The sequence below is a fragment of the Protomyctophum parallelum genome (genome assembly GCF_964188405.1).
Source record: "Protomyctophum parallelum genome assembly, chromosome: 16".
Lineage (NCBI taxonomy): Eukaryota > Metazoa > Chordata > Actinopteri > Myctophiformes > Myctophidae > Protomyctophum > Protomyctophum parallelum.
In genome coordinates this window covers 4968987-4991905 of record NC_139711.1, presented here as the reverse complement: position 1 = coordinate 4991905, position 22919 = coordinate 4968987, and the positions used below count along the sequence as shown (strand labels likewise).

Sequence of the window (22919 nt, the reverse complement as noted above, 5' to 3'; positions counted from 1 at the left end):
TTTGTAATTGTTAAAGGTTAAAAAATAAGCTTTGAACATAATTCACCATTTGGGTCTTATTTTGAAGTCCATAACCGGAAGTTCTATTTGTCTTTGTGGTGGTTCCTTTGACAGCATTAGAAACGAAACATAACAGCGACCAGTTCTTAGAAAGGATCGGAAAAGAAAACTCACTGAAGCCACAGCAACACTTTTTACCTCCACATCATAACCCCTGGGCTATTAGTACACCATATTTACCAGGTAAGGTGTTAAAATATGTGACTTCTATTGGAGAACATAGCTAGTGTGTTCCAGGGCCTATTGTTGTGTTTTAAGGCCATATCGCCTCCATGCATCACGTATCAATGTAAATGTATGGCGCTCTCTGGGCTTGTCATTGTCATTTACTACAATTTAAAGGGAAATAATCATAATTGATCTGCACATTAATCCCTGCACCGCTTTCATAGGACCATATTTCATCGTGTTTGGCCTTTTTTTAATTTCCCAAGCACTGTGAATAAAGGCCTTCATATATCGAGCTTTAGATGTTTGATGCGCATGAAGTCCAAAATAGTAGATAGTGATTCTTGGTGAAACGCACACACCCCCTTTAATTCAAAACTTTTCACAAGAACACAATTGTAGTACTTTTTCTTTTGTAATGGTTCTAATATGTACTGAGACACGTGGTCATAATTTATTGCACGATGGCGGTAGGGGACATTTTGTCGGTCAAGAATGTGTTGAAATAAACTATTGTTTTGTATTGTTTATGGTATTGGTAATAAACGTGTTAGATGCCCGTTGAGCTGCGTTTCTTGTGTCGCCGACTCGCCGCAATGAGACGCTGCTGCCACCATGTAATAAATGACACAATGAATGTAAGCGTCACAGCTCAATGCTGTTCTGCTGTGATTAAAAAAAACATCCCGATTCTTTGTGGATTATTTCACATCCGTATATTTTAGACTTTCATGTCGATGTTTAGTTTGTGCACATTTTAATGCGTGTAACCCACCCCAATCTATAGACTTGCCATATTCATTCTCTCCTCGCAGCAACCTAATAATAATAATAATACTAATAATAATAATAATAATAATAATAATAATAATAATATTATAGACAATAAAACTAATTCAAGTTAAAGAACATATTTTGCTGAACTGAATTTGCAAACAGTAACGATGCGGTAATGTGATTGTAAATGGGCCTCAACTATATTTACTCTTTCCTCCTGAAAAGCCTGAAAGATCATGTTTATAACCAATGGTTGCAGCATGGTCTTAATATTATTGGTAACCAGTAAAGAATAAAGATATATTAAGCCAATAAAACATAAATGTGTTACTAGTTTGTTACTAGTTTGGCACAGTGTACTGTACAGTATAGGCAGCCAGGTTGTGAATGATGCCACTCAAACACCATAAGAGCAACGTTGATGTCATGACCATTTCAAATTGTTTCATGACTCTCACAGATGCATGTACCATATTTTTGTGACTAAGTATTTGTTTAGAATTATGTCACACTTTTTATGCTACCTTATTTGATCTTATCTACAGCACAGTGAGCACACTGATCAAATTGATGACAATAAAGGAACAGAATAATTTCCTTTTTCAATAAAGAAATTATTATATGACCCAAACCAAAGTGTACATAACTGCTCCCAAACTCTGATATTATATCGTTTCTGTCCGACAGAATCTCCATATCCATATTTCAACTTGTATTGCTTTTTTCATAAATTAATGATCAAGTTTGTTGTATGATCGACGATCGTGTCATACAATGAATCTCTTTTTTTGTAAGTGAAAGTCATTAGTCTGTGCGGGTTTTGTGCATATTTAACCAATGAAAATAATTAACACTGTGACTCAATAATAACTACATTGGAAGACAGTTTATTTTGTACAATGTTTCCATGCGAGAGCTGCAATATAGTTTGTATCTATTCTATTCTATTCAAATCTAGTTTGAATTCATAAACTCCTAACACATTGAGATTTCCTTTTTTTTCTCCAATGTGGCACCAGTTACATCCCAGACTCCCAGTACAACCACAATCCTACACTGATAGGGAAGGCCATAGCTGAGTGGCTGGAGAGGCTGTCTGGAATACAGAAGGTCCCTGGTTTTCGCACTGGCCCATGTCTGTGTGTCCAAGTGTCCACCACTGACACTTACCTCTTACTGCTCCTCCAGTGTTGTACTAAATAGATCTCACTGCTGCAAGTCATTAGGATGCAGAGGACACATTTCACATAATATGCAAATGTACAGTAACAGTATTACCCCAAAAGAGTGGGGACCTTATAATTATGTTACATGCCTGTAGTTGTACCTACCCAGGGATGTAGGGATGGTCTTTTAGATGAGTCCCACGGACATTTTATGAGTCCCACTTCAACGACATTAGGACTTTAGGAGTCATATTTTATTTATATGGTTATAATGTGGTTATATTCATGTAGAAAACAGAAGACATGATTATTATAACTAAAGCTAGCAAAATAAACTAGAATAAAAAAACAGTACAGTAGTGCATCCTGTGGATGCAGAGGTCATTGTTGTATTGTGTCCCTTAACTATAAACTGCGTTTTGGGATGCAAAATGCACCCTATTTTAATCTCTGCCTACCACAATCTTACATCCCACTGCCAGTACAACCACAGTCCTACATTGTTAACATCCCAGTACAAAACTTATTCAAGGGCACCTACATAGTAAGTGTTGCTCATTGTAAGAGTGAGCTCATTGCAGAATTGTCCTGCCTGTCCGGGGTATCGAACCCAGGACATGTACTCTCCTCTAACCCTTTAGGCTACCTCTGGGTGAATAAGGTTACTGGACCAGCAGGAAGCTGCTCATCACAAGGTCATGTTGTTTGTTTCCTGTCACAGACGCTGGTCAGTTTGATCAGTTTGATCAGTCATGTCGGGGCAGAAAAAAGGAGCAGCCTCTCGCCTGCCAAAATGTGCCTTCTGCAGAACCAACCGGGACAAGGACTGTGGACAACTGCTGGTGGCAGACAGCCACAAGATGGCAGCGCACCACAAGTGTATGGTGAGTACAATATTATAGATAGATATTAGTCATATTTGTCTCTGACCCCTTTTGCAACCAGATCTTATTTTAATGATGTTTGGGAGACAAGAAACACTTTCCTGGGGGGTTTTATGTGGGTAATTTGTGTTTTTTAGATATTTTAGTATTTCAAAGTGTCCATGGGCTCCATGTTGTCATGGACACTGGGCTCACTTACTTCCTGGACTACATCTAGAATAAATAAAGAGGAAGGTGCACGGAGGTGTGGCCCGGTCTCCTGCGGGAGGTTTGCACATGTAAAGTGTAAACGGGAACTGTGACGATGGAGTGTTCCAGCAGAGGTGCTAGATAGAAAGCTCAAACCTTGTAATGTAAATAATGAGATCTAGAACAGTTGAGAATTAAACAGCAGTCACCCTTCCCTTTTCAAATGTTTTATATCATCCACAGCACTTGAATGAACAGTATCCATGTTCCTTTGACATTTCACAAAAATAAAAGTTTAACACATGTACTACAATCAAAGCGAGCAACAAAATCCACAAAAGAAAAATATACAAAAACATTAACATTTAGTAAATGTACTTGTCCTTTGTCTTTCAGTCTGTTATACACAACATTCTTTCCACATAGTTATGAAATTGATATACTTTTTTAAATAAAAACTAAATCATTTTGAAGCACCCGGAAGAACCATCTACTTCCGCATTTGACCACCACATTTTGGTGGTCCAGGAAGGAAGTGAGCCCAGTGTCCATGACATCATGGAGCCCATGGATACCTTGAAATACTGAAATAAAAACACAAATTACCCACATAAAAACCCCAGGAAAGTTTTTCTTGTCTCCCAAACATCATTAAAATATGATCTGGTTGCAAAAGGGGTGAAGTGACCCTTTTGATTGATTGATAGAAATTTTCAGTTTGAAATTAACAGTTTGCAGAATTACAGTACATTTCAAGCACAACTCAATACAAAGACTGTTAACTGTGAGTGGACGACCCAATAAAGCATTGTACTTGTTTACAAGAGGGTCCACCTTGTTCAATTCATCAAAACATTTAGAGACGTACAAATAGACACTTCTATATACTGCACACTTCTATATAGACCGATTCCGTAGCGGGTCTCATGGTCGCAGCCTACGTATTTCCTGTAGGCGGACTCGACGTAGCTGCGGGGGTAAAACCCTCACCAGGCGCACCTCTTCCACTACAGTGAACGGCAGAGTGACTGATGTTAGTTTGCCTCAAACTTTACTCCTTTACCTGCTTTTTTACTAACACTAACATTACAAAGATGCCCAGAACATCGAGATGAACCTGTGTAGTTTATGGCTGCTCCAACAGTAGTGGCAACATGAAAAAAAAAAAAAACTGAATGTCAAAATATCCACCGTGGTGGCTGAGACCAGAGCCATTGAGTAATGGTTGAGACGAAGCAGTGAAGGGTCCTGAAAGATACATAATTTCAGTCTTACCCAATACCCAATCTTTCTGTTTTATGAACACAAGGCTGCTGTATTTTATACCTCATACTAAGCATTTAAAGTATGAGGTATAAAGTACAGCAGCCTTGTGTTAATAAAACAGAAATATTTGGTATTGGGTAAGACTGGCGTTATGTATCTTTCACTGCTTCGTCTCAACCATTACTCAATGGCTCTGGTCTCCGCCATCGCGGTGGATATTAGACATTCCGTTTTTATTTTATTTTTATGTTGCCACTACTGTTGGAGCAGCCATAAACTACACAGGTTCATCTCGATGTTCTGGGCATCTTTGTAATGTTAGTGTTAGTAAAAAAGCAGGTAAAGGAGTAAAGTTTGAGGCAAACTAACATCAGTCACTCTGCCGTTCACTGTAGTGGAAGAGGTGCGCCTGGTGAGGGTTTTTACCCCCGCAGCTACGTCGAGTATGCCTACAGGAAATACGTAGGCTGCGACCATGAGACCCGCTACGGAATCGGTCTATAGAGCACCGAAGTCCTGACGTAACTCGCTCATCCCGACGATTCCCCTGGTTTGCGGAAGTGATTTCTCTATGGAGAATAACATGGGGTGATCTTAATATCGTCTACTATAAGCGTTGTGGTCCAAAAATAAACAAGCTGTCTCGGCGTTATTGTCGGGAAGGTGTCTCTGTATCGTTTGCAACAGTCAGTCACTCATATATGATACAGTCTGCTTCTAGCGAAAATCTAACTAATTCAGCAGCAGTAACATTAGCGTTTTCTCTCAGTCAGTTGATTCTTCATATCCATATGAGTGAAGCGGCCGGGGTGACATGTTTATTTTTCAAACACAGTTGTTATATGAGGCGATCTCAAATCGCCTCAATGGGGATTTCAATGCAACTAAACAAATACATGAACCTGGGGACAGACGCCCTCTACTGAAAGTGACGTCAGACTTCGGTGCTCTATAGCCAGAACAGGAATTCATCATAAAGGAGGGAAAAAAGGGGGGAAAAACATATACAGTGAGGGGAAAAAGGTGGGTGTGGGGGGGTTCAGATTTCATTGGGGCCAGTTTAGAATTGCAGCCGTCAGTAAGTGCCCTTTGAGAGCGGTTTTGAAGGAGTCAAGGGATTTGCATGTCTTAACCCTTGGACTACCAATCCCAATTTTTTTGTTTGGGTAACAAATTGGCATATTTTTTATTCATCATTTTCACATCAATGGAAAGATCTGGTGGTTTGAACCAGGGGGGCAGTCAGCCAGATATTTCGTGAAGCCTCATTTGAAATCGGTAGTTCATATAATGGCCTGTTGTGGCGCTGGACTGGACCCAAAAAGCCCCATAGCTCCATAGAGGCCCATGTATTTTGGCCCAACTTCACCTAGACTGTATTACCTTAATAAACATGGTCATGAATACTTTCTTCTTCCAGTCACTAGTTTAAAGTCTCATTTCTAATGTCATAATATTCTTTTTGGAAAATTATGGTCCCATTAATTAAAAAAATGACCATAAAGAAAAAAAAACATCGCGTATGTTCTGAGGGGCGTGGCTACCGTTACAGTCTATGATCGGGATTCCCCTCCCACTCGAGTCAAAATAAAAACCAACGGAGAAGAAGGGGGGAAGTCCCGCCTCGTTGTCTGGGCAGCCAATGGCCAGCTGGTCCAAAACGGAGCCAGCCAATGGCCAGCTGGTACCAAACGGATCTAGAAAGATGGCGATTTACAGTGCAGGAATAACAGGCTTCATTTTACGTCCATGTTAGACCCGGCGAACGCTTTGTCCATATTTTTTACAGTCTATGGTTTGAACAGATGTTTTTTTAATTTTTTTCATTGCTAGTGTATTCTCTCGAATTGCCACCAGATGGCGGGAACGCACCATTATGCTGATTTTGGCCAAAATAGACTAATCTTCCTAAGTCACTTCCCGTTCAACGATCAACAACATCCGGCAGTATTTTGACCCTAGTCACTAGCTTGGCTGGTCCGGATTGCTAAGCTAATGCTATATTTTTCATAACTAAGTCAAATTAACCTCAAATCAACCCCAAAACATCGCAAAATATCACATTTTTTACAGCGACGCACATAGAGACTGCGCGCATGCACGATAGCGCACGATCACGCGGATTTCGTCCGTTTTCTGGTAAATTACATCCAACATTAGTGATATTAGTGAAAAAATATAAATTTTTGCTCCATTGAACCCCCGATAACTGACATTGATTGACATTCCGTTAATTCCGGGAACGGCAGGTTTGTATTTTTAGCAATAATCTGTTTTTTCCGGGAACGGTAGGCCAGGGATTAATGACTGTTAGTCCCTTGTTTGTGCCGAATCTGGGTTGCACATGGTTAGTTGCACTCCCTCTGGTGTTGTGAGTGAGTAGCAACACACACACACACACACACTTCATTTTTTTTAGTTTTCAGGCTCGGCTCTCGACAAACTCAACAAAGAGGACTTTCATCCACCCAGTAGAATTAAAAATAAATATAAATATACAAATGGATTTTCACGTGCCATCAACAGTATCATAATCCATTGGACAACTTTATAATTCAATAAACCTTTTAGCCATCTGGTGTGTTTGTGATTGTTTTCCCTGCAGCTGTTCTCTTCTGCTCTGGTGACCTCTCACTCAGAACGAGACAATATTGGAGGATTTTCAGTTGAAGACGTGAGGAAGGAGATAAAACGAGGAAATAAACTGGTGAGTGCCTGTTGGTCACATGACCCCTTGCAACTATGTGGTCAAAAGACTGACATGCCTCTCAGATTCGATGTTTGAGGTCAAAGAGACAAGCAATGTTCATGTAAACAAGTAAACACGGCCTCAGTTAACAGAGGTAATAAAGCTAAGTCAAATGCAAACAGGTTTACTTTCCGGATATTTAGAAAAGTTAAATGACTTGACGCCATCAACCATCTGGCTTTATACAATTCAAACAAGTACATGTGTATATATAAATGAACAAATTGAACATGACCCAACACTCACATGACTTTTGATTACATTTGAAAGAGGTCTATTGATTAATAGAGAAGAATTTAAGCACATTGTTATTTGATCTATAGTGACAGATCTCCTGACACAACCTCTCCTCAAACAGAGCCTCTGTGTTTCTGTGCATGCAGTCAAGATTACAGTAAATACAGTATAAGTAGCCTTGGGAACCAATGTTCCCCAATTTACCACCAATCCAACCCATGATACTGAGTCTTAAGCAAAGAGGGATTGGGTACCATATTTATGACTCAGCTGTGCACTGAACATGAGTTGGTGACAAATACGATCCCGCCTAAATTGTTGTTAAATTAGTTTATTTTGTACCTCTTCAGATGTGCTCGTCATGTCACCGTTCTGGTGCTACTATTGGCTGTGATGTGAAGACCTGCCGCCGGACGTATCACTACTACTGTGCTCTGAAGGACAAAGCCCAGGTCAAAGAAAACCCCTCGCAGGGAATTTACCTGTAAGACCAACCACTGCTTCGGTTCTATTCCACAAATGAAGCTAAAACAAACGAAGATAAACATTTAATATTTGTTCATTCTTGCAGTGTTTATTGTCGCAAACACCGGGATGCCTCCCAGGATGGTACTGAAGGTAAATGTATTACTGTTATTATTTCCTTAATGATTGTAAATATTTCTTGTAGACTGAAATATTGAGTAGTTTATAAATTGATCGTTTAGAGACCAGCAAGGTTGTAACGGCAGTTTTCTTTTTCATTCAAACTAAGCTTAACTAAAGCCCTTGAAACGCACGCAGTAAAAAACAAACTAAGGGTTGATTGGTTTGTTTTCTTAGATGAAGACGAAGCTGTGGCCAATGACTGCGACTCCTCGCCGCCACAGAGCCGGGGGCGTGGCAGGTTCGAGAAGGGAAGGACCAAGGTTGGATCTCGTGGTCAGTCAGAAGAAACCCGCTCCACAGAGGAGGAGAGTTCATCACATGTAAGACCTGATCCAGGAACAGTCTGAAAGTGATAGTGATTGAGCAATATGCCTTTCTTGTAAATGTGAAGAGAGGAGAGTCCGCACACAGGTTTGCTCCAAGGTGTTTGCTTTTTATTCAATACACCATAAATAATACACAACGTTTCGGCCGTGAACGGCCTTCATCAGGTGATGATTTATTGTAAATGTATCACTTTAATATTTACATTGGATATTCCACATGGCTCAATAATCTTCTACAGTACACACAATTCAACAACGTACCTTTGTTATTTTATACAATAACTATATAGCCTAAATGATTTAGGCGAATTCCTCTGGTGAATTTTCCCTGGCATTATATCTTCTCAACCCATTCTGAGAATTACTATTCATTCATAAAGTATTGATATACGTGTGTGTGTGTGTGTGTGTGTGTGTGTGTGTGTGTGTGTGTGTGTGTGTGTGTGTGTGTGTGTGTGTGTGTGTGTGTGTGTGTGTGTGTGTGTGTGTGTGTGTGTGTGTGTGTGTGTGTGTGTGTGTGTGTGTGTGTGTGTGTGTGTGTGTGTGTCGCAGCGGGACAGGTCACCGCTGAGGGTGAGTCCTGGAGACGGCGGGCAGCGTTGTGGCTTTTGCCATGCGGGTGAGGAGGAGAATGAAACCAGAGGCATGCTCCACGCTGATAATGCAAAGAAGGTTGCTGCACATTATAAGTGCATGGTAAGATGCCAGATTAACCATTTAAACTAGTGTTTCTCAACGTGGGTGTGGCACAGATTTTCACTGAATTTTTGCATGTTATGACATGCTCAGATTAGGGACGCTAGGGTTCATGTGGTTACGGTGTCATTAAAGGTTTTATGACATTCATTTTAATTTATTTTTCGTTTTTCTTTTAGGTTTTATGACCTCAATTACACCCCAAAATCCTGAACTTTGAACATTCAGTGGATTTTCTGTGGTCTGGAGTTTTCTTTGGGGTTTGGAAGCCTTTTGAGCTACAATGAAAACAGGCAAGACAGTGAAAACAGTGACATCTGCTGGCAAATCCCATTGACATATATGGGATTTGCAGGCTCTTACATCACAAACTGCCGGCAAATCAGAGCACCTGTTTGAGCCAGAAAACCCCAGACCACAGAAAGTCTACTGAATGTTAAAAGTTCAGGTTTTTTGGGTGCAATTGAGCTTAGAAAACCTAAAAAATAAGAACAATTCCAAAACCTTTTTTTTCTATGTCACAATCCCTTTAAGATGTCGGTCATAACCACACTGCTTGGTCACGGTCTTATTTGAATAAAGTTGCCAACACTGATACTCCTCTTTCATTGTCTTCCAGCTCTTCTCGTCAGGGACAGTTCAGCTTACTACCTCTTCACGAGCTGAATTTGGGAACTTTGAGATCAAGACTGTTATCCAAGAAATCAAGAGGGGCAAAAGAATGGTGTGAATATTTAATGGTTAACTACATTTCACAAATTCTTCCAAACATTGTTGTCATATATATATATATATATATATATAAAATCTGTAAACAAAAAGTTTATATACAGTATATAAAATTCATATATATAATCTTTTTTTACAGAAATGTACTCTATGCACTCAACTGGGTGCTACGATTGGCTGTGAGATCAAGGCGTGTGTGAAGACCTACCACTATCACTGTGGTCTGCAAGACAAAGCCAAGTATATCGAGAACATGGCCCGAGGCATCTACAAGTGAGCTCAACCATCTTCTACCTTACGCTCACTTTAAAAGGATTTAATCGGTTAAGTCAGGGGTTTTCAACTGATTGTGAACCATGGACCACCACCCTGACTAAGAATCAACCTGGGGACCACTGTTGGGGGCGGATATGGGCTAAGATTTTTTTTTTTTTTTTATTATTATTTTTGTTAATACTTGCTATACATCCCATGTCTATGTATTCCATGCATCCCACTGTTGTTCAACCGATGGTCCACAAGACTAATTGCGGTCCATGGCATAATTAGGCCTGCAGGTGATCCAAGGGAAAATGTTTTAAAATGTAATTGCATGAATAAAATACCTTTTGTTAAATATATTAAAATATGTTTTCCATCAAATGTAAGAAAAACATTTGAATAGGCACGGGAGAAAAAGCTTGAAAAGATGAATGTTAAGGTTTGATTTAATTTGTGGCAAGATACTACATGCAACAAATCATTTCAAGCCTAGGCATTATTTAACTGAAATATACTAACTGAAATATGCGAATGGTCCAGAGGTAAAAGTTGAAAACCACTGATCTTTTCCTATCCCACGGTTACCCTTATTCCATTCTATTATGGCCCCTACAGACTGTAGGAGTTTTAAAGTTGTTGGCGAGTCATCAGATCATTATGTATGTTATGTATTTCACACTACAGGAGTCTTTTTTTTTTAATCGACTGTCATTATATCTGTGTGGCTTTCACACTAAACGATTGATAGTCGACTAGGCATCACACACTGCAAGAGTTCACCAAGATGCGATCCAGACCCGATACATTTTATTCCAATTCATTTTGACATCTCGCACGTGCAGGATGCCGTGATACAAGCGCGAGACCCACACAGGACGCCTCTCTCTCTCTCTCTGCGTGCACACCACAGGAATAGCCAGGCTACATGCGGCGAAACGGTCATAGCGTACAGCCTACGTGCGCTATAGAGAGACAGGACGTTAAATCTTGATTTTCATTAAATAACTCCCTGTCTCTCCGTATGTGCACGCACACACACAGCACACGAGGTCCAAAAGTTTGCTCGCACTGTTGATTCCGATGCGGTTTTTATTATTCAAGTGAAATACGTTGGTTTTATAGTCTATTTAACAGCAACATTGGGCTAATATACAGTAGCTACCAATATGAACGACACAGGTATATTATCATCTGATCATCTAGTGATACAGTCAACAGACAGACAGACAGTATTTTGGTTGATACTTTCCAGGCTGTATTGTAAGAACCACAGTGGCAATGAAGAGCGAGATGAGGAAGACGAAGAACGAGAGAACCGCAGCAGAGAGAGAGCAGCGATCGACCACGGAGGAACACCCACATCACAGCTCAATGGCAACTAGGTGATCAACTAAATTACTCTACCTGGTGTTAACGTTTTGTTCAAATCTAAGAAGTTTCTCAAATCTGATCCTTAGGACTGAACCAATGCATGTTATTGTTTGTGTCAGATTTGTGAGTTCAGATGCCATCAGTCTATCAGCATTAATTGCTGCGGTGGAATTTACACCGGTCACGTAACGGTAACCAGCCAATCAGAATCAAGTATTGGGACTACCCGTTTTAGAAACTCTGTTATACAATGGTGTCGCTCACTGGACCCCCCCCCCCCCCCAACACAACACAAAAACAAAGGAAAAAAAGATACGAATTGTGTTGTGTAGCTAATAACATGATCTTTCTTTGCAGATTGTACTGACAGATGCGAGATGGAGTGGGACAATAAGAAGAGTTCAAAGATGGCGGGGAGATATTTTTATACTGAATATACTGTAAGTCTAATAATCACCAAGTCATGGTCCTCAAGCTTCCCCCAGTAGCTCTGGGTTTGTTCCAGTACAGACGCAAACATTATACTACTTGGTGACATCGGGAGGACATTTTCACATGCTGGACTGGTGTTGTTCTGCAGAGGGGACTGCTGCAGGGCAATAAGAAGCCATGGAAGAACTGTTGCCAAGTGTCAATTGTGGGCTCGCTCAAGTAGGTGTGATATTAGCATACAACACTGGTTCTCAACCTGTGGGCCGTGAGGGTATTGTAAGTGGGCCCCCAAATAATTGGAAAAATAGATTTTAATGATGCAGTATACTACATTAGTTCCATTGATCCACGGTGGAATACAATTGCTTGATTGATCATTAAAACAAACATGCAGTGAAAATGCACACGGCCTATAGCCATCTGACCGATTGACATGGCTGCCGTGTTCGGTTGGTCAGATGGGTAGGCCACGAATGCTTTCAATAAGGTTGAGATCCACTGCCATAAAAGATCACACGTACTGAGAGTCTCGCTTACTGCCCCACCCATGTGCCCCATCCGTTTACACAAGCCACAGTGTCAGCGCAGGCACACCTTAGCGCACAGCCACGGACAGACGAAGCTGACGCCCGACGTCATTCCGGCTTTTTAGACAGCTGGTGGATGGAAAAGAAGCTGGCTGACTGACGCGGAGGAGAGCGTTTTTACGGGAATCTGTCCGTCGTGTCAGTCAGCCGCGGGGGTGGAGCTTCTTTTCCATCCACCAGCTGTCTAAAAAGCCGGAATGACGTCGGGCGTCAGCTTCGTCTGTCCGCGGCTGTGCACTAAGGGGTGCCCCCGGCCTTTATTCACCCGATTCACAAATCTACTTCCTGTAGTTTAGCCTCTAAAGGACTTGTTTCACGGAGGCATGTACTTTTTACTAGTCTCTATATGAAGTTGTGGGGGTGGATTATATTGCAGTAATCCTGTCTTATGTTAGCATTTCTTTCTTGATATGTTATATTTTGTTAATGTAACATTTGATATGAATGATTTTGAATATCTGGATTTGAGGCAGTTATTTTTATTTTTAATATTCTTTTGCCAGCATGCACTTGGATTTGTCCCACAGTTGAAAGTGGTATATTTCATTAAGCATCAATACAAAGCTCTTTTGAAGAAGTTGATGGACTTTCTTTGTTGTACGGTTTCCATGTATCGCTACAATTGTAACCACGAATAATTGGGAATAGAAATATTTTATTTTATACATGCAGTGGGTGAAATTATTTGGAGTTCCAAACAATTTGAGTCATACAGTTGGTGTCTCAGTCTGTTAAAACAGTGACTCTCAACCTTTTGAATTCGAAGGATCCGCAGTTTGTTAAGCATTAGGCCACGGCACGGACCTCTCTCTAGGACTAGGTTGTCCTCAGACGAACCCGCCATCGTTGCGTCCAGTCATCCCGGTTCTCCATGCACACTGGGCTGTATTTTGCGTGTCTTAAGTACCAGGTCTTATTCCCTAACTTGAGTAAACTAAAGACCTGGAGGCGTGATCAATGCTCTTTGGCCACTCAGAATAGCCAAATGGCATTGATCACGCCTCCAGGTCTTTAGTTTACTCAAGTTAGGGAATAAACCTGGTACTTAAGACACGTAAAATACAGCCCTTTAACTCAAATCTGTTCAGGAGCTCCTGTGCTTGTTCCACATGATCAGAGAGCAGGATGATGTTATCCACGTAGTCCAGGTCTGTCAGGACTACTGTGGGATGTAGTCTCAACCTCCTTGGTGTTACAGAGTGAGGCTAAGATCCTGTTCTCGTCCACCGATTGCCTTCCTGAGAGAAGGGGGGTTAGCCGGTTAGGGTGTCCCCTTGCAGTACCTCAGCCAGGATGTCAAACTCTTCATTGTTGCCATATGGGGTCACCACCTTGGCCCTAGTGCCTGCGTACATGGGGCTGTATTTTGCGTGTCTTAAGTACCAGGTCTTATTCCCTAACTTGAGTAAACTAAAGACCTGGAGGCGTGATCAATGCCATCTGGCTATTCTGAGTGGCCAAAGAGCATTGATCACGCCTCCAGGTCTTTAGCTTACTCAAGTTAGGGAATAAGACCTGGTACTTAAGACACGCAAAATACAGCCCATGATGGTCTCTAAGTAGGTTGGGACTGGGAGAGACATCGTAGTAGTAGTAGGCCTTAAGGATTTTCATCATCGTGCCTCTGTGATTAGATTCAAATGCATTTTTAAAATCGATGAAGCACAGTAAAAGTCAGGTTGTTCTTCACCTCCTCGATTATTCTCCTTCTGGGCCACGGTAGTTGTCTCAAAAAACATTTTGGTTCAGTAAAATTCGATCGTAGACCTCCATTGTAAGGATCCATTTGGATCCAAGGACCCAACTACTCTATATTCTGCAGGCTGCAGCTGTGGTGGTTTATATAAAAATGTAATCAAATGCACAATATTTTACAACTGTAATTATACATTTATTTTTGATAATTTGGGACTTGATCTAAATGTAGTATATATTACATTTTTATTTTGGATCATTTGGACTTTACAAAAACAAAGGACATGTAGTAGAAGCACTAAAATATACAGTATGCTGCAATAAAATGCAAATTCTACCACCTTGGTCTATGATAGACTAGCCTCGGAAACCCAGACACGTTGAAATGTAGCAGGAACTTAGGAAGGTTTTAGGTTAATACCAACAATCACGTTATTGAACTCAAGGTCCAGGAACACTGCTTTACAATGTATGTTCACTTAAAAATATATCACCATTGACTAATCCTGAGTAAAAAGTGTAAATGAGAAGCTCCTTGCTGATCATGATCTGAAGATGTATGTTATCAATCATGGTGTTTTGATTTGTCACAACTCGAGTTGGCTTTGTCCGCGTCGTAAACGTAAAATAAATACTTTTTGAAAAGCATATGGGGAAAATGAACGGGGAATTAACTTCTCATGGGTCTCTCGTCTTCATGAAAGGGGGCGGGACTGCGACGCTCTATAACAGTGAAATGGAGCATGGGATAGGATGAAATGATCATGTTTGGAGTTTTGCCCATAAATGGAAAAGGGGCTGTTCTATACTGTACTGTACTTCAGAATTCAGATTTGTCCGCCATCTGGCTACGTCACACATTCCATGGCCTGGAGGGATGTGAAATACAATGAATCCTTAGTAACATCCTATGGTTACATCCACATCCCGTCTAGAGCGGCTACGGAAACGAACTCTGTTAGTCCCTGTAAAGTACCGGATACAGTAGGCGGACTCTAGATATGAGAAGTAGAACCCACAGTAAATGGAACGACTGTCCATGGGACAGCGTCATAGACAGCGTCGACATCTGAAGTGTGTACCCCCCCCCCCCCACGACAACCCCTGGCCAGGGCCTGGGTCATAACATTGTCAAATAATAAATATATAAAATGTAATTGTATAAGAATAAATTAAATTATAAGGAAACGGACTGTGTTCGATTTTGGCGACCGAATCCACGTGAGACTGACCCATGGACTACGTAACCAGTGACTATTCCTCCGCGCTATGGGAGCTAGAACGTAGTTGCGGAAGAACCATCCAGTCAATGGGAGGAAAGATCGCGCCGTGGCAACGCAGAAAGCACCAACAGGCAGTGTGAGTGTGGTTGTCACTTGTGTCACAGGCAGCTGTGTGTTTATGTACGTTGTCAGCGATAATAAGGTGAAGCGCTGCCTTTAAACACGGCAGAACGACGTTACTCGGTACCGGGGGAGGAACATTGAGCAGACCATGGCGACATCAAGCCCAGGATCATGTGTGGTGGTAAGTTCTACCAGAGCCAGAGGAGCAGAAGAACGTCCATACTGTAGGTCAGAGTCAGACTCAGATAACACGCTGTCCTCGGACGGGCGCCATTGGATCTATACTAGACTGCATATGGGTATGAGACAGTCATGGTGCAGAATGCAGATGGTTTATCTTGGATAGTTTGATTTTCTAATAACCCTGGGGGCTGGATGTATATACTTCTTCTCGTGTGGCCTGGGAGGTGTGTGTGTTTGTGTGTACTGTGTACACGACGCATGGTGGTGGCACATGTGACGCGGATGCGTTCATTCATGTGCATTGTGCGAGGAATGGATGGTGGATGGCTAAGGAACTAGCCCCATGTGGAACTCCCTCTGTAGCTCAGTAGCTGTCTGATACAGTATAGAACAGCCAGCCAATTTAATGTTTTTTCCCAGCATTTGATCTGATGATCTAACATTTGAGATGTTATGTTAATCTGAATTCTGTCTGGCTGAGGTGTGAGCAAACTTTGGCCCACCTTTGTTTCTCATGGGACCCTGCTGGGTCTGACTTGGAAGATATAAATAGAGTTATGGCCAGGGGGATCCTGCATAATATTGTCCACATTGTTAAATGGTCATGTTTACCTGTGGTCCTGAGCTTGTTGGGTATCAGACTTTGTTTTGGAAGGGAGTCAAGAGACCAGGGCAGAGAGATGGGCTGAGTCACTCTGAGAGAACATACGACAGATCCAGGGCAAACCTGCTAGACTGAGAAATGCTGTTGCTTGTTGCTCTTCTTCCAAATAAACTTCTAAGATGATATGCATCACCTTCTGAATGGAAGTCCATACTGTGTCAATGTGTCCATACTCCATAACACACCTTTTAGACTAGTCACAACTAATGGTAACGGCATAGTTTTATTATTTTTGCTGTGGTTTCTCTGTTTATTTCATGCGTATTGCCTAAATAGCTTGTACATATACAGTATGTGTTATACTGTACATCATGTTACGTTATAGTTTGCTCATGTATGTTTGCTTTTATAATGGAAGAGGTAAATAGACACACAGCCAAGCTGTAAAGCCTGCCTGTCACACATTCTATTAGATTAGGAATACCATTCCAAAATGCTACCTACACTATTTGCTCATGTCAATGAACTTTCAGACAAAGACCTTGAACCTTGCTGAGTGCACATGATTTTTTACTGAAAGGGGGCATTTAAAATCTCTTCCATAGAGACGGAGAGAGAATGCAGGTAAACCCACTGTACATGCCAGGTCAGGAATTTCATGGCCGGCCAAAAAGGCCATGACCGCTCTGTGCCCCCACAGTTTGGCCTTATGCCCTTTAAAAAAATCACGCCGTGTGAAGTGAGTGGGCCGGTTCCGGCGAGCTGCCCCACATCCAAAACGGTTGAGAAATGACAGTATATAAGGCCTATATAAATTTAATATCATCCTTAAAACCTCCCTTTAACGATATTTTGTTCTATCTTTGCCCTTTCATTTGGGCATTGGTGTGTACACAAACCTCAAGGTCATTTGTTTTCTTTCCCACGTTGCCACTTGCCAGTGCTGGTTACAAAGTTATTTAACCTAATATCAGACAGTTTATTTATGTGTTTTTTCTTTCTTTCTTCTAATCCAGCAGTGGCAACAATGAGGACTGGGCTATTGTAGATTAAAAATAAAAATAAAAGTCAGTACATGAATGGGTAAACAGAAGTGTCCTGAATATGTTCTAATCTAATCTACTGAGTTAGAGTACAGATGCTCCCTAATGCCCTATCAACTTTTCTTTTCTCCTGGGATCGAAAACGCCAAGCCATAACAGATGGGGGTGCTTTAATTTGGGGCTGGCATGAGAAGGAACATGCTTCAGTATAATCCAGTTTTCATTCAACATGGTGTCCTGATGTGAATGGCATGAGCCAATGCATAACTGTCATGACCATCTGTCACATGACTCCAATGGAGTTTCCCGGGTTCAAGTGCTGGGTTGTTTATCCCTGAGCAGGAAATTTGATTTGACAAGATATAGGCTAGCAAATGCTGTATCCCTTTTTATAGGATTAGGCGAAGTTTAGATTCCATTGGAGAGACATTGCTAGTTGGACAGATGAGATGGGAGGGTTCTGTTGTTGTGAGTGAATGGATACATTCTTCTATTCTAGATACTACTTATTGGAGTTCAGTGAATTCTTTCTAAGAAACTTTCTGGTGTCTGTGACTACATACAGATGACACACACCCTACACCTGGTTTAGAGTTAACCACTTACATAATACTTTCTTTTATGGTCGTGCAGACAGTTTTATGGTCATGCAGACACCATGAGACGATTGCAGATATACATTCTGCTATTTTTATTTCCAAAACATCTTGAATATTATGGGGGAAAAGGTGTTGATTCCAGTTTTCTGAATAATTGCATGTTGTATTTTAACATCCTTTAAATTGTAATGTTTATTTTTGTTCAGGGGAGGGAAGGTAGACATTAAGTTAGGCCTTATCTAATAGTCAAAGGTGTGGTGGGAACTGGGAAGCAAACCTACCTTCTAATCTCTTCTTCCCGTCTGCAGTGTTACATCAAGCTATCGCCCCATCCCCAGTTAGATAATACCTCTGAGAAAGATTTTAACCCCTTGCTGTCAGCGTTTTACCTGAACTTGTGTGATGTGTGTTTCAGATCAGCGATGACGAGCAGGGTTATGACCTGGATCTGTTCTGTATACCAAAGCACTATGCCTCTGACCTTGACAGGGTTTATATACCTCACGGACTCATCTTGGACAGGTGAGTTCTAGTTCATCTCCGAGAGGAGGGCTACTTACTATGTTGAGGTACCCAGATGCTGGGAGATGTTTTACATGCTGGAAAGGATGTAACACCCACTTTATTTTCTAATGCCCAGATTTTCTCATTCATTCCCTGAAGAAGACCTTACAGGTCGAAACGTCGGTTTCTGTTAATAAACTTCCAGCATCGTGGCTATGAGTGTGTGGCCTTTTTCTTCTTTTTCATTAATGCCCAGATTTAAAATGCCCCTAAAGTAGCACCCCTATTTTAGGCATTCCCAAATTCTCAAAATAGCCGATCTACAAGCTCACAACGTGTTGTAAGGTTGTATATCATCTATTTCCTCGCAATACCGTCGTATGACAAATGGTAACGCCTCCCTTTTGAGAAAATATGAATAGTTTCAATCTGAGGGTTTGAGGCAAATTTAAATGATTATTCATTAGTCAGTCATTACAGGCCAGTCCCTTCTGGTGTTTGGCTTTAGTTTAGTTTATTTTATTTTAGCAGATCCTGTCGAAACATTGGTTTCTTGAACTACTTAATACCGTCTCAGCACTGGTGTTTGCCCAACTTTTTCAAGAGAAAAGAAAATCAAATGTATTGCCTGTGTGTGTGTGTGTGTGTGTGTGTGTGTGTGTGTGTGTGTGTGTGTGTGTGTGTGTGTGTGTGTGTGTGTGTGTGTGTGTGTGTGTGTGTGTGTGTGTGTGTGTGTGTGTGTGTGTGTGTGTGTGTGTGTGTGTGTGTGTGTGTGTGTGTGTGTGTGTGTGTGTGTGTGTGTGTGTGTGTGTGTGTGTGTGTGTGTGTGTGTGTGTGTGTGTGTGTGTGTGTCGCTCTCTCTCTCTCTAGGACAGAGAGGTTGGCCAGAGAGATCATGAAGGACATGGGAGGTCACCACATTGTGGCTCTCTGTGTGCTGAAGGGGGGTTACAAATTCTTTGCAGATCTGTTGGATTACATCAAGGCCCTGAACAGGAATAGTGACCGTTCGATACCCATGACAGTCGACTTCATCCGTCTCAAGAGCTACTGTGTAAGTTATCTTAGTGTTTTCAGTCTTTCACCTTTTAACCTAATGGCCCTAATTGCTACTTTGTCGTACAATGACATGATGCGGAAATAATGATCTACGAGCTTGTTAGTATTGCTGTTTTCACCATGACAACATTTCTGAAAGGTTTCACATATCACTGACACAAACGCTTCTAGACATCCCAATACTTTCAGCTTCAACATTCCTGTAATGTGAGCTGGTCAACAACGGGATGTTCTGCCATAGGATCATTTCAAACTGGAGTTTGGGCTGTGCACTGATGCATCTCTTTGCGTGGATTGCCAACAAACAATGAATGAGCTTGACGTATTAATTTAAAACCGGGAAAGCATCTGAGCCATTTTAGAATCAGATTTTAGCTACATATGAGTGTAGTGTCCCAATATTTCAAGCTCACAACATGGCACGAAGTGACACGCTATGAACAGATCATTTCTTACATCCGCTTTCATTTATTTGATGTTCATGTGAACAGTTTCCTGCTTTTATAAGACATGCTGTTCATTGTAATTTCACAGAATGATCAGTCTACAGGCGAAATCAAAGTGATCGGAGGTGATGACCTGTCTACGCTGACGGGAAAGGTGAGTAGACTCTTCGCTGGTAAATGGACTCAACGGAGCATTTTACAATCTGCATTACATGCACACACTGACGGTGGTGGAAATCATGCAAGAAGAGCCTGGGATCAGACCAGGAAAGAGGAAACCTTACCAAACTGTCATTCTGCCTCCTCAGTCACAATCGCCCATTAGTCATTTCATAAGTTCTATAATGTCACCAAAAAGCTTCCATGTGGAAATATCTGGTTGTGTAAAAACTAACTATACGTGAAATATTCCATTAAAAAGTCAACACGGTTTACTAATCTCCCATGTAGTTTAATGGTGTTAGTTTCGTATATGGTGATAGTTTCAGTTATGAATCTGTTCCACGTGATTACATTTACTATAATAAATCTTGTTTTCTTTTCGCACAGAACGTCCTGATTGTGGAGGTAAGTTTTGACTTTAAATTCTTCTTTGAATGAGACAGTTTACAGTGTCACTGTAATTCATGTTCATAATTCATAATTTCATTTTAGGACATTATTGACACAGGCAAGACGATGCAGACCTTATTAGAACTTCTCAAACAGTACAAACCCAAAATGGTTAAAGTAGCAAGGTAATGTAATTACAATTCCCAAGTGTGTTTTTTATTTTATATAACCTTTATTTAACCAGTAAAAACGTGTGTGTGTGTGTGTGTGTGTGTGTGTGTGTGTGTGTGTGTGTGTGTGTGTGCGCCTACAACTCTCTGAGATGCTGTCTCAATCTGAATGTTTCTCATCATAGTAATTGTTGCTGTTATGCAGTCATGTGATCTTTGCAGCAGTTATGCGGTCATGTGACCAGAATTTGTTTTGCACTCAGTTTGTTGGTGAAGAGAACACCCAGGAGCGTTGGCTACAGACCAGACTGTAAGTACACTACATGAATGGAGTCACAAACAACTTCACCACAACTTCATTACATTGTTTTGGGGTATTTGCAGATACCAAGTATTTACATTATATTGGGTTTTTTGGTTGTTGTTTGCTTCTAATGTGCAACATTTTCTTTTTTTATATAGCTTATAATCCTGCAAGGAACATTATTATAGCTGATGGCTGCTTAGATAGTCTCGCATTGACAGACTGTTGCCTCTCCCAATTTCATGCTTCCGCCATACAGTCTGGGGCAACAGAAGCTCTATCATGAGTAAAATATAAAGCGGAAGTGGAGCCTCATCCCCACTTCCGTTTCATCTTTACAGTCGTGCAAATTTATCCTGGCAGAAAATGAAGAAAAAAAACAACTGATTACTCAGATTTCGGGAGGTGTAGTTCCAGACTATATAGTATTCGGAGATTGTGGAATAGTTGTCTAGACTACTGCTTAGATGGTTATCATGGCTACTGAACATGACATAAGATAAAACATATCCTAAAATGACCGTACCTCATCAATGATAACTTCAACTTATGTCCTATCAGTATCTGTCTGCCCTGCTCAGTTGTTTGATAGCCAAGTAGCCAACCAGAATCAATGCATTGGCTGGATAGCCGAAATCATGCAAGAATAAAAACTAAAAGTGTGTAACGCACCATAAGTCAGCGCGGTGGTCACAAGAAAAGGTACTATCCCACACCAGTATCGTGTTTTACAGAGTTTTTATTCAGTTAGCAGTTCATGCTTTGATTATTATTGTATTTTTATTTGTATTTACTATTATTATAGTATTATAGTATATATTTTTTTTTTTCAGTTGTAGGATTTGAAGTGCCTGACAAATTTGTGGTGGGATACGCGCTAGACTACAACGAGTACTTTAGAGATCTAAATGTAAGTATTTATAGTTGCAATTGAATTTACAACTTAATGTAATTTATGAACATAAGACTTGTAATTTATGAACATAAGACTTGTAAATATAGACCACAAATCTACTAACCTTAAGTCAAGATGTTGCGTACAGTGTATATACATTTAATGGCAATGATCTGCTTCTGCTTTTCAGCATATCTGCGTCATTAGTGAGACAGGAAAGGAGAAGTACAAGGCATGAAGATCTCTTCACAACTTTGATTAATGTTTTTATTTTATGTTCAATTTTCTGATTTTATATTTGGGTCATGAAAAATATCAAGCCGGGTGCGGCTCATGTCACATGTGGTTTGTGCTCAGGGTCTCTGAGAGTGCACTGCTGTATTTGTGATAATCATTATATTTGCTCACCTACAATCTACAGTCAATATTACATCATGTTCTTAAGCTTTAGGGGAGATGGATTCAATGTCTTGGTAAGAACTATTTGTTCGCTGTTTGTGAAACAGCCCAAAAAATAAGTTTTATCTCAAATTCGTACAATGATTAACAAAACACGTAAGAACTACGCATGAATTTCCACTCTGGGATCAATAAAAGTCTCTAGTATCTACCTAAAATGTACCCTTTCACCTTATATGTAATAATAGCCTGTTTTTGTTATTGACAGGGGAGTAATTTATTCAGAGCAATGCTGCTAGCTTGAAGAACAATACATCATGAATCATTATCATGTATTTTATAATTTCAACAGTGTCCTATTTCATATTGCATTGTGATTTTTATCCAAACGTTTCATTCAATTCAGTCTTTGACAGATGTTGGCATCCACAAAGTACATTTTATTGTACCGTAATAAAACACACATGTAAGCTTTAAGCTATGGTGTGGAAAATTTACTTTTTGCACCTAGTGTATACACTCATTTAGTGTTGGGTATAATTCATGTTGCTATCTTTTATGGAAATGGGCATAC

General features: G+C 40.6%; 2 protein-coding genes across 4 annotated transcripts; both read left to right on the top strand.

Annotated features, from left to right (window-relative positions):
• Window positions 1-122: 122 nt before the first annotated feature.
• On the top strand, window positions 123-12597 carry phf6 (PHD finger protein 6). Of its 3 annotated transcripts, none has more exons than XM_083785559.1 (11): window positions 123-243; window positions 2893-3055; window positions 7116-7217; window positions 7847-7980; window positions 8068-8114; window positions 8319-8464; window positions 9023-9166; window positions 9786-9890; window positions 10035-10168; window positions 11409-11538; window positions 11885-12597. In XM_083785559.1, the coding sequence occupies exons 2-10, from the start codon at window positions 2924-2926 to the stop codon at window positions 11536-11538; spliced, it is 1074 nt and encodes a 357-aa protein (XP_083641685.1). In that variant the 5' UTR covers window positions 123-243; window positions 2893-2923; the 3' UTR covers window positions 11885-12597. The 3 variants fall into 3 exon arrangements, with proteins under 3 accessions (XP_083641685.1, XP_083641687.1, XP_083641686.1); XM_083785561.1 differs by lacking the exon at window positions 123-243 and adding an exon at window positions 770-866; XM_083785560.1 differs by lacking the exon at window positions 123-243 and adding an exon at window positions 2092-2194.
• A 3010-nt stretch (window positions 12598-15607) lies between these two features.
• Window positions 15608-22822, top strand: hprt1 (hypoxanthine phosphoribosyltransferase 1). The gene is made up of 9 exons (XM_083785955.1): window positions 15608-15768; window positions 18432-18538; window positions 19391-19574; window positions 20114-20179; window positions 20575-20592; window positions 20680-20762; window positions 21011-21057; window positions 21885-21961; window positions 22137-22822. Exons 1-9 carry the CDS (start codon window positions 15736-15738, stop codon window positions 22182-22184), a joined length of 663 nt encoding a protein of 220 aa, XP_083642081.1. The 5' UTR covers window positions 15608-15735; the 3' UTR covers window positions 22185-22822.
• Window positions 22823-22919: the final 97 nt, after the last annotated feature.